Genomic DNA, 12,768 nt, shown 5'->3' with positions numbered 1-12,768 from the left:
ATTATGTGCCCTTCATTCCACCTGCGAGACAGACACACACACACACACACACACACACACACACACACACACACACACACACCCTTGCTCTACACACATATACACCCTTGCAATTCAATTCAATTCAATTCAAAGGGCTTTATTGGCATGAGAAAACATACGTTTACATTGCCAAAGCAGAAAGCACAATACAACAATGCAGCAATACAATCAAAACAAACATTATGTACATTTGAAAGTCAGAATCTTCAATAGATCAATTTCTATGTACCAAGATCACTGGATGCAGGTATAGTGCAGGAATATACACAATGATTAGTCTTTAGGGTGGTTGTGTTCCGTTTGATATCCTTCTCCTATCACAGCAACTCACGAATCTTGCTGCTGTGTTTGCACATTGTTGTACTTCGCCCAGCAGATATGGGAGTTTTTTGTCATTGGTCATGTTTTCAAAATCTCCGTGTGTGGTTGTAATCTGTGGGAATCTGATGTATGTGTCTCTGATGTCTTGGTACAATGGACAGATGGTTAGGAAGTGTAGTTCGGTTTCCACTTCATTTTGTGTGCAGTGGGTGCATAGTCTGTCTTCTCTCTGTCTCTGTCCCTTGCTCTACCCCAGATGTGAACTAAGGCAAACACTGTTTGGAGGCACTGAAATGAAGCGTGTCTTGATATTGAGAAATCAAGGCTGGGTTAAACAATGTGTGGCCCATGGGACCAGCAGATGGGGAAGGGTCAGTGGGGAGACGAGAGGCATGAGGAGGGGCTTTACATCGAAAGGGGTGGGGTGAGGGGGTTTTAGGAGAAAGCTAGTCAAGGAGTCTGACGGAGACACAATGAGCAGCCACCCCACGCCCTCCTAGATGCCTATACATGCTATAGCCTCTAGTCTAGAAGAGACCCATCTGTTCATCACCCCCCTTCCCTCAACAAACAATGGATTCCTCTACGCTGAGATTGACCCATTGCATTACAGTGGGTCACACACCCCACTAAACTGGTCCCTATTTTCATATTTGCAAGCACAGTGAATGTTTACTTTGCTTTATTAATATATTTCCAGGACAGTGCACATGAATGAACATTTATTTCAATCAAGAAGAAACATTAGAGACGTTTATTTGAACCCATTAAGACTAAGTTGTTAGTATGTGACTTTAATTTTTTGAATATATTTTTTCTTCATACAAAGCTAAAACGTCAGGATGAAGAATATCCATGCATTCCTTTCTTTTTCTAATCCCTCTGTCTTTCTATGAGGCTCTGACCTATACATGTATGTATATGAAACCACAATTCACATACGTAAAATAAATAACTTTCCTACACCAACCATGATTTATTTAATCAGAATTGAGCCATCATTAGCAACCAACACAACAGAACAGAAAGAAGTGTGTGTCTTTCACACATTTTAATTGTCCATTATATTCACCATTCCCAGTTTTGACTGCTCCCTTCACCCTCCCTGGGGCCCGTGCCATCACAATAGCTTGCTTGTGCTTTTTGTTTTTGACCCAGCACCACCCCAAATGCTCTCACCCGTGGCCAATTTTAAAAACATGTTTGATTGTATAAACGGCTGACTACCAGTCACATGAGAAACCATTTTGTTTTCAAGGTGGTGATTTTTCCCACTGGTTCACTTTTAACTAAATAATTTTGTTTGGTAGTCTACAAAACAGATTTGTTATAAAGACACTTTTGCTCAACATAATTATTTTCTCATATTTCATCTGCATTTTCATAGCGCTGGAATGCTCTGGAAGCGAACACAGAGGAGTATGAAGCAGAAGGTATGTCAGACTTGTGTTCCAAAAGGGGGGGGGGGGGGTGTTTAAAGGACCTATAACATAAAATTCAACTTTTTTTGTGTGTTTTCTATCCCCACAAATAACCAATTTTTGTCTTCAGTTCCAATTTCCACTTTGTTTACAATGTCCACCATTGTTGATTTTCCAAGCTGGCATGGAATGGAAACGAGCCTGGTTTTATCTAGCATCAGTATAATAATTACTCAAATATTAAATAATCTGCATATCAGCACCCCCACCACCTCAGGACATTGTGGTACTGCAGCTAAAACTGCTTTCAAAGTCCAGAAAGAAATGACAAGGACTGGTTATATCAGAGTGGTGATTGAGGCTCAAACCATTAGAAATAACTTTGAGGGACATAGACAATATGATATTAAATATTAAAAACAGTTTTAAAATGCATGTTATTTGCTCTTTAACTTAAACAAACCTCGACTTACTGTATTTCCCAAAAGATCACCAACATTGCCTTAAGCTGTTGTGTCTGGAAATGAATTTGGGATTATCCAGTCAGAATCAAACTAGGGATGTTATGATTATATGATGGACTCTCTCACCCTGTGTGTACAGGCCAGATGCATCTCTGGAATCCTGATGAACCGAGCACTCCTAAGGGTTCCATCGTGCCTCTGTCGGAGCAATTGGAGGGTAGGATACGGGAAGCCTGTGACATGCTGGCTCTGCCATGGGACGGATGTGCAAGTCACAATGAGCTGCTCGGTCTCTGTGATTACCTGGGACTGGAGGTGAGCAGATTTCTATCCCCGGTTTCTCACACAACTGAGAGGTGGAATTATTTTAAGAAGAAATGGTCTTTACTCTTTATGCCTAGAAAATGCTAAATGTGATGATATCTTCTCAGCAAAAAAAAGAGAAATTAAAGCATTGAAACATTATTTTCAAATGTTTAAGTGTTAATGGTCAGATCTCCCTCAGATTTCCCTTTTTACCTCCTTTATGATGAATTCCTGTTCTTGACTACCGGTATATAGAAGTGTCTATTTGTACGTCTCTAAATGTTTTGATGAATTGAACAAGGTGGACCCTCTTGTAAACAAGTGTAATGCTTAATTGGGTCGTCCACTCGCAGTTAACATGCAGTCTTTGTATTGAGTTTGTGCTTGAAATGTACTGTAATTCTGCAAACTGTTAATAAATATTTCAATCAATCAATCTTTGTAACTGGATAACAGGTAACTGGTGATGTAGTCCAGAGTCTGAGTGGAGATGGAGCCATGACTGTTCAGGAGTTTGTTACCAGGATGGTGAGCCACAGTACACCACTTACAACCTCAGCCTCAACGTCTTACCGACAGTTTAAAAGACTCCACTCAACACAGGTAAGCTCCTACTGTATTAAATATAATAATACAAACATTTCAGATGAGATCAAACCATTAATCCTTATTATGTAATGTAGACGATTATTGTAACTAGGGATGTTCTGATACACTTTTTTCACTTCCGATCCGATCCCGATACCACAATTTCTGTGTTAGCCGATACCGATACTGAATAACGATACTAGTGTCGTGATCTCATGTTGTGTTCATAGTTATCTAGCTATATATCTCGTGCTGTGTTTATAGCAGACTCCTCACTCAAATGTGCACTTGCAGTTTGGGCAACTCCAAAGCAAACTCCACATGCCCCAACATTTTATTTACCTGCCATAGTGTCAACCGCTTACCCCTGTGTCGGATCGGTGGTTAGACTGGCATATTCACCCATACCGATATGCCCCGATATGACAAATATAAGGGTCGATCCGATACTTTTCCCGATACCGATACAGTATTGGGACATCTCTAATTGTAACCGATACCGATGTTGAACAATATTTAATTTCACTATTCTTTACTAATTACATGTGCAAACTTCTTTATCCATGTTATATTTTGAGTTCACTGAAAGATTCTTCCAATTGCAGCCCTTTGATGAGGTAGGACGCAGGACTGTCACTCCCTCAGCTATGACGGGTACCATAGGCATGCGTCTCTTCTCCACACTGGATGATGGGACTGGCTACATACCTGTTGAATACATCCTAGATGCCTGGATGGAGGAGGGCATCGAAAACAGTACTGAAATCCTTCAGGTACTGCGTACTCTTGTATATTTAGAATTTGTTTATTTGCACATTGAAAGGGAAACTTGGCCAATAGTTTACCTGCTACCGTTCTATTGTAAGGATGTGAAAATCTTGACATAACCCTTCCCCATGTGTTCTGTATTGAGAGTGCATTATTTGATGTAAGAGAAGATAACATGGCAGCCAATATCTTTGGCTTCATTACCCAAGATTATCTACGTCCCTGGTCAGTTGCGCAAGTGACGTGACACCATATTTTTGACTATTTTGTTTGAATGGGCACGAAGTCACAAACTACTGTAGCAGTGAATGATGCTTTGGCTAGCTCCCTGACCGTGACTGTCTGCCCGTGCACTGCACTGCGCGGTCATGAGTTTTACACAAAAAGACGTGGAGGGGAACAAACTCGAACCCAATTGCAACCCAATAGCAAGCAGGTAGGGGCAGTGCTAGAATTATTAGCTTGTGAGCTTGTAGGTGTGCTATGGCTGCTATGAATGGCACAGTATGTAAGCGGCGGGCAGTTCCCAGGTCGATAAATAGGCAATCTTCTCTTGCGTGTTTGACGTCTCTACCTGTGCGACACTGGAGCTTGAATGCCCAAATGAAACTCATTGTCCTCCCTGTACAAAGAAATCCTGTAAAGCCCCTAGCAGGGACCCCTCTGAGTCTATATCATTATTTATAGATGCTTATAATTGTCTCCACCAGGCCGAAGGCATGGGGAGAGAGTATGTTTTGCACTCCGTCCGTGTGTCCGTCCGTCCGTGTGTGTGTCCGTCCGTCCTTCCTTCCGTCCGTCTGTGTACAGCTAATCTCCGGCACCGTTAACCCGGTCGATGCCAAACTTTGCACACACACTCCCTGGATGCCAACAATGAACCTCTGCCCCACATTTTCCAGAACGGCCTGTTATAGCGCCACCATGAGGCAGCTTTTCACATGTTTTACCTAAAACTGCACCGATCTGTGTGAAACGTTGCATGCACACTCCCTAGAGGCCAAGGACAAATCTTTGACCTGCATTTTCCGCATCTGCCTTTTATAGCGCCACCAGGAGGCCGACTTTTGTAAAACACATTTTTTGATATTACTCCTCCAGATTCTGTCCAAAAATCTCACAAATCGTTACACAGTATCTCTATGGTCATGTGCTCAAGTCAGATCTGTCCGATATTTCATATTCCATCCTAATTGGCTATAATTGGCTTTCACAGTTTGCAAGATTGCCCCGTTTTGAACAAAAGCCTCAAATCATGAACGCAGCATGCAATTTACGTGAAATCTTTCACACATTTTCTTACTAGGCTGAGGAACCCTTTTCACATTGGCCTGTTATAGCGCCACCAACAGGTAGATTTTTGCAAAACACATTTTTGGAACAAAATGCCTCAAATCATCCAATTGCCATTAAACCCTTTTCACATTGGCCTATTATAGTGCCACCAGGCACTCTGCATTTCCTCAACAAAATGAAGAAAACCTGTTTATATTACTCCTAAACATTTTGCCAAACATCTCACACAGTCCTATCCTCCTGGTGGAGACCTGTGCCCAGAAGGGCACTTTTTCTAGTTGCTTATAATCTTATAGGACATAATATGCTATATAGTTATTAAAACGTTACATAGTGCTGTGCTGCTTTAAGAAAATAAAAAACGAACAATAATACAACTAAAATGACAAATGTCTTTGTTTGTAGGCCTTGGATTTCAGCTTGGATGGAAAACTGAACCTATGTGAGCTAACTATGGCCCTGGAGAATGAACTGCTTGTTACCAAGAATGGGATTCACCAGGCGGCACTGGCAAGCTTCAAAGCAGAGATCAGGCATCTCCTGTGAGTACAAGAGTCAGAGCGCAATGTTTCTAAAAAAAAATAATAATAATGATCCCATTGTTGCTAGAATATGTAAAAACAAAACATGAAAAGCCTATGGACAAATGGCAACCAGAAAATAGCATAGAACAATAAGAGCATAATTATTTCATAGTATTTGATCTCGGAGTGGGAATTTGTAATCAAATAGTACTATGAATATGTATGTATGTTCACTACATTTGTATTTATCATCATGGTGACTTTAAAAGACTCTAAAAGCAATTTTGCTTTATTCTTGCTCACACATGCCTTTTCACATATTTCTGTTTATAAACTATTAGTTTCTTGTTGTGTTTAACTCTCAGTGAGCATGTAGACCGAGAACTCAGAGAGAAGGGGAAGCTTCGTTCTGACTTGGAGAAAGCAGAGAAGCTGAAGAGTCAGCTGGCAGCTGAGGTGGATGAGCACCACTCTGCCATCGAGCACATGAATACCCTCAATCTCAGGTAGGTGAACTCTCTCTCACAAGTATCCATTGTAAAATATGTGTGCGCTGCTCAACGTGCCAGGCAATTTTTTTTTCTTTTTTTTTTTCTCATTCAATTTTTATTTGTTTTCTGATCAAGGACAGCATAATCACTTTACAGTGTACAAAATTGAACTCAAAACACTCACTCACACACTCACACGTGTACGTACATACGTACGTACGTACGTACGTGCGCGCACGCACACACACACACACACACACACACACACACATACACACACACAAAACCCCCTCCCTCCCCCCCATCCTATTCACAGAATAATCAACCCACAACACATCCATTACATCACCGGGTCAGTAAGTCTTTCAGGTCTGATATTAGGTCTGTCCACATTGAAATTGTGCCCTCTTGGGCCTGATTGATCCTCGCCGACGACAATTCCAAATAAGCAATGTCCAGAAAGCTTCGCAGCCAATGTGTTTTTGAAACATCATGTGGGGGATTCCAGCGTTGTGCTATGATCTTTTTGGCTGCCGTCAGCCCAGCCAACCAGACCTTCCGTGTCTTTGCCGTAAGAGTTAACATAGAATCATCGTTCAACAGATGTACATATGGATCCATCGGAAATTGTACTCCCAACAGATCTGTCAAAGTCCTTGTAACTCTTCCCCAAAACTCGAAAATCCCCGGACATTCCCATACCATATGAACAAATGAGCCCAGGGTTCCTGGGGCACAGAATGTGCAGTGTGGGTCAGGTGCCAATCCCATTCGGTGCCTAATTCTCGGCGTTACATACGCTCTGTGACAGAACTTATAATGTATATACTGATGATTTGGATTCTTTGATGCTCCAGCCACATTATTCCAAACGACCTCCCAATCTATTTCCCGCCCTTCATCAGCTATATCCCTATTCCAGGCCATCATTCCTGTCGAGGGGGCCAGGCAATTTTTTTTAACATTACAGCCTTGTAGTTGTCTTTACTATTATTTACTGCTTTAATGCACAATTTATAGTATTTTTGATGACTGCAGGTATTTGATATATTTTGTGTTTGTGTGTACAGGAAACTGGAGCAGGACTACAAGGAGAAGGTAGCAGCGGTGAGGTCAGAGCTGATCAAAGAGATGGATCAGATTCAGCAGCAGGCTGGCCTGCAGCGTGAGGAACTGGAGACAGAGATAGAGAAGATCAGGGAGGATGAAACCTTCCTCAGAGACCACCTCTCCATAGCCGTTAAGGTAAAGTTGTTTCGCTACATTGTTGGCTAAATTAAATCAAACAATTGCTCTAGAACACTAATGTTCATAATTGCCACACCATCGCTAACATTGGGTAGCGTATTATTTGACCCAATATAATAAATTCCTTAAAACTCATCAAAATATATGTTCTATTTTAAAGTACAACACATGACAATTTGAGGTACTCTTCTTTAATATTTATGAAATGTCACCAAAAAATAAATAACCCAACGTTCTAGGGTTAAGTATGTATGTACTTTATATAACCTACAAGTCCTTCAACTTGAAAGTGCTGATTTTGATGTCATGGTTTTCAGGATAATAGACGTACCGAAATGGAGCTGCTGGACAGCACTGAGAAACTAGTGGAGGCACATAATCAAATCGCTAAACTCCAGGAACACTTGGATAAAATTGTCAAGGAAAAGGTACTGTACCACATGGTCTTGACTGTGCATACCGGTATATAAATATGAATGAATGGCTTTACAGTATGTTGTGTTTTGTGGGTATATTGTGTTCTTGGAATATCCTCTCTCTTAATGGTCCTTCTTAAAGTGCAAGATGCCTAAATTGTAAATCATCTTCTGATCTCCAGTTTGGGGACTTGGACCCAGGCAGTGCAGACTTCCTCCTCCAGGAGGAACGTATCAAACAGTTACGCTGCAGCTATGAGGAGCAATGCAGGGTAATTATAAACATTCCACCTAAAGATTACTTTTCATCAAATTATGCTTAAAGGGGAAAACCACCCATTTTCAACATTTTACTATGTCATTAATATACCTTAGAGCTGTTGTGTGGAAATAATAAAAAAAAGTCCCCCCATTCTGTGTTTCCTAGAACTGTAATTATGAAAAAAATCTTTTTCAGACCTCTAGTTCTAGAAAACACATAATGGGGGGACTTTTTTATTATTTCCAACAGCTCTAAGGTATATTAATGACATAGTAAAATGTTGAAAATGGGTGGTTTTCCCCTTTAATGTTAGAACTATATGACTATGTATATTAAAAATAATGTAAAAATATATTGAATAAATAAAAATATATAATTTACATATTCAGTATTGTACATACATATCGTTGTCTGGTGTAAACCTTGGCTAGGTCCTTGCTATTTGCTATTTTCACTACTTTTGTGTGTCACTCTTGTATGATGAAGTAGGGCATTAATGTAAAAAACAAAACGGAGAAAAAAAAGGAGATACCAGGTTTCTGCCCGACAGCGATGATGTGTATATACATAACCTGTACAGTGTACATGAGAGGTAATCACCTTTTGCATATGGCTATATATACTGTACCTGAGGGTATTCTTGTTTGGCAGGAACTGCAAGACCGTATTGATGAGTTGCAATCAGAGCTGCAGGAGTTCCACAGTCTTGGCCGTGTTCCTCAGCTGTGTAGCAAACCACTGTCAGAAGAGATGGAAAGCAAGAGCCCTGGCATGGAGTCAGACCCAGGTAGGCCTCATTGTTACTTTACATCATAGAATTGCTATAAAGACACACACACACACACACACACACACACACACACACACACACACACACACACACACACACACACACACACACACACACACACACACACACACACACACACAGAGAGATGGACAAGCGCGAAAACATAATCCTGAACATTCCGGCCTGGGGAAGATGCAACATTTCATATTATATGACAATATAATATGTATGGTCACAGTACTGTACATATCGTATCCTCTCCCAACCATTACGTAATGCGCAACAGGTCTTGTCATGGCCAGGGGCCCCTAAGAGGTAGCTATATTTTTAGGAAGATATGCACTTTGCTTTTTACATGTAAGTTATACAATAGGCATTGCATAGGTTTTCTGTTTCTTTCCTTTTTTTCTTTTCTTTTCTTTTCTTTTTTCATTTTTGGAGTGTGGAGGGTTCCGGGGGAAAAAAAATATATATATACACACACACACACACACACACACACACACACACAAATATGTTGTGTAGTATATGTGGTTTGCATAGAACATATTGTACCTTTTACTAGTGCTACCTCATTCTAAGTGCTATATTTGTGCTTTATTTACAGGTCTTGGCTCAGAGGATGGACAGCCATTTAACATGACACTCGAGGCAGAACTAATGCTAGAGCATTTGAAGGAGCAGCATCATAGGGAGGTGGAGGATCTCAGGGCTCAGTTGGAAAGCAAGGCGAGTTCATTGGATCCATCTTAGTGATTTATTTATATATTATTATTATTTTTTTAACATACGCTCATCAGTGATAAAACAACAGACATTATGTTCGTATGGAATTTAAATTAAATTTCACTGATATTTATTTGATTGATCAGCTGTTTCCTCCACATATGTTTCCAGGTCAATGAATTAGATCTGATGGTACAAGAACAGCAGGCAACTCACGAGGAGCAGAAGGCTGCTATAACACTCCCATACCAGGAAGAGGTCCGTGCACTGAAGCAGGAGATTGCTGGAATTCAGAATCACGAAGAAGAGCTACGGAAGCAGCTAGAACAAATGGAGCTGGAGCGGACCAACGTAGAACAGAAGCAGGCTGGGGAGAGGGAAGAACTAGAGAACCTGCAAGCGGAAGAAGTTGCAAACCTTAGCCAGCGACTACTGGAGGCCCATACCCATATCGCAGACCTGGAGGAGCAGCTGAAATCCCTGGAATTCCATCAGGCTGAGATAGAGGTGAACATGGACACTGAGATGGAGCGGCTGAAGGAACGGCATGCCTTGGTGCTCAATAAAACAGATGAGGAACATGAAGAGCTGTTAAAGGCCACACTTGAAGAGCAGAAGACCAAACTGCTGGAAGAGGGGGCCAATGTGCAGGCAATATTATTGGAGGACTGGGAAAGAGAAAAAGAACAACTGCAACAAAGTCATGAGGAAGAGTTGAAGTTCAGGTTAAAAGAGGTGAGTATGAGGTTTCGAGGAGAACATGAGGAGCTACAGAGGAGGCTTACTGGAGAGTGGGAAAAAGAGAAAGCACTGATGAAGGATCAGAGCAATGAGGCTCTGCAGACTGAGCTGGAAGAGGGGATACAGAGACTCCTCAAAGAGCATGAGGAGAAGGAGAGAAAGCTCAAGGAGGAGTGGGAGACTGAGCTAGCTGGGCTTCAGGAGGCCCACGAGGACAGGATGCACACCAGACTGACTGAGGAGAGACTGAAGCAGAAGCAGAGAGAGGGGAGGCTGAGGGAGGAGTGGGAGGGGGAGAAGTTGCAACTGGAGGAAAATTATGAGCAGATGCTCCAGGATCAACTGAAGGAGGAGAGTGAGAACCTAGAAGCTGAGAGGAAGGAGGCGGAGAGGCGGCTGGAGTTGCAGATGGAGGAGGAGAAGGCTCGCCTTCAAGAGAGCCACCGGGAGGCCATGCGGGAGCTGACTGCCAAGCACAGTGAGGAGAGGGAGAAACTGGGTGGTATGCTAGACCAACTACGAGAGGACATTGCTGTGGAGAGGTGAGAGTACTGATGTTTATAAATCATTTAAATCCATGTCATTGTCCTGTCCATTTTATCCACGTCACAATCATGCCTGGGTATGGAGATAAGTTCACAGATCACACTTTGAGGGATCGCTTCTTGTGTGTTTTCACTTTGTGTGCATGCTTTTCTGGCACACAGTATTTCACACTTCCCTAACATTGTTTCTTGCTGTGTGAAATATTATTGTGCAACACTCAATATCAACAGCCATTGGTGACGTTAGGTCGTTTGATGTGATATTTTTTTGTCATTGCACAGCCCTATGCCATTTTGCCATTTACATTACAGGTGCTAAAATATTTTGTTGAGGAAAGGTGTAACGTTCAAATCATTCTGTGTAAGTAATAGTAATACAATTAATGTTTGATGTTTATTTTGTTTAAAAGTTAGCAACTGTGCCCATAACTATCACTGATTAACACTGTACAGGAGGGAACTTGAGAAACACTTCACCAAGAAAATCAAAGACGTGGAAGATCGTTTCTCAGGTGAACAAGAGTCTGTTACTGAGCGTTTTCAAGCTGACGTGCTGAAGCTCGAACAGTACTACCAGAGCGAGCTGAAGACTCTCTCCGAAAACCACACGGAGCAGAAACACAAATGGGAGACTGAGATGGAGATGGCCCTCCAGGAGGCAGAGGAGCAAAGAACACTGATGCGAGAAGCCATGGAGCAAGAGCGAGAGGCCGTAATCCAGGAGAGTGCAAGCAAACGAGACGAACGAGAGAGCAGCCATAAGGAGGAAATGGAAGCACTTGTGACAAGGAACAAGGAGCTCCAAAATGAGCTAGAAGACTTAGTCAGTTCAACCCAGACCAAAGAAATAGAGCTGAGTAGGCACTTGAATGACCTCCACAACAGGCTTCGGGACAGTTTGAAGACCAAAGATGAACTCCTGGCCCAGTCTGACAGGAAAGCACTTGAGGCTGAGCTTCTGCTAAACCAAGCAGTGGAAGATTTTCAACAAGAGAGGGCAGAACTTCAGATCAGCCTGTCAGAACTCAATGGAAAATACAAAGAGGCACTTTCTATATCTGAGAAGCAGATTGAGGAGGGAATTGACCTGTTAACTCAGTGTGATGATTTAAAAATGAAGAACGATGAGCTGGAGATACTTCTTAAACAGGCAGCGGAGGACTTTGATCTTGAGAGGCAAGAGCTACTAGAAAACATATCCGTCATTGAGGATAAGTTGATGGATAACCTGTCTTGCTGTGATATGCAAGAGAATGAGAGAGTAGTGCTCATTGCAGAGAGAGACCTTCTGAGCATTAAAATTAATGAGCTTGAATGTGAGCTAAACAAGTATGTATCCTCTGCCTCAGAGTCGGCTGAAGATCGGTGGGGGAATGAAGACGCAGAGATGATAACTGATGCACCTGATTTAATACAAGAAGGTCCTGAAAACACTGATTGTGCTGAGGAGAAAAGTGAAAATGAAGTGTGTGGAGTACGCAGTGCAGGAGATGAACAAGATTGTGAATCGTGTTTTCGAACTCGGGTCGAAGCTATACACCCAAATGAAGAAGACTTATGTCCACCATCAGATGGCCATGTCCCACAAGACACTGTTCCAGAGAATCATAATGTGGATGCTGAAGATGAGGAAGACGTTGAAAACAAAGATAATGGCAGTTCCTCTAAGGTTTTGCCTCAGGTATTAGAAAATGAAAACGCTGGTGAAGATGTAGTTGACTGTGAGAATCATGTAGCCCATGAATCATGTGATGAGGACAATCAACCTCAAGAAGGCCCAGCTGAAGAAGATGAATGTTCTTCCCATAACGTGGAGCGA

At 41.9% G+C, this 12,768-nt stretch overlaps 1 protein-coding gene across 4 annotated transcripts in view; it reads left to right on the top strand.

Annotated features, from left to right (window-relative positions):
- The window catches only part of nin (ninein (GSK3B interacting protein)), a 39,584-nt gene that overhangs the window by 10,420 nt on the left and 16,396 nt on the right, over positions 1 to 12,768 (top strand). For all 4 annotated transcript variants that reach the window (XM_079528855.1, XM_079528853.1, XM_079528854.1 and 1 more), the window contains exons 5-16: positions 1,751 to 1,796; positions 2,388 to 2,563; positions 3,011 to 3,157; positions 3,748 to 3,915; positions 5,612 to 5,748; positions 6,096 to 6,236; positions 7,292 to 7,466; positions 7,787 to 7,897; positions 8,068 to 8,157; positions 8,799 to 8,934; positions 9,545 to 9,666; positions 9,835 to 10,946. In XM_079528855.1, coding sequence (XP_079384981.1) covers positions 1,751 to 1,796; positions 2,388 to 2,563; positions 3,011 to 3,157; positions 3,748 to 3,915; positions 5,612 to 5,748; positions 6,096 to 6,236; positions 7,292 to 7,466; positions 7,787 to 7,897; positions 8,068 to 8,157; positions 8,799 to 8,934; positions 9,545 to 9,666; positions 9,835 to 10,946 — 2,561 coding nt within the window. The remainder of the gene's footprint in view (positions 1 to 1,750; positions 1,797 to 2,387; positions 2,564 to 3,010; positions 3,158 to 3,747; positions 3,916 to 5,611; positions 5,749 to 6,095; positions 6,237 to 7,291; positions 7,467 to 7,786; positions 7,898 to 8,067; positions 8,158 to 8,798; positions 8,935 to 9,544; positions 9,667 to 9,834; positions 10,947 to 12,768) is intronic.

This window comes from Electrona antarctica (genome assembly GCF_951216825.1).
Source record: "Electrona antarctica genome assembly, chromosome: 18".
NCBI classification, from domain to species: Eukaryota; Metazoa; Chordata; class Actinopteri; order Myctophiformes; family Myctophidae; genus Electrona; species Electrona antarctica.
The sequence above is the reverse complement of the archived record's forward strand: the minus strand, read 5'-3'. Positions and strand labels throughout refer to the sequence as shown.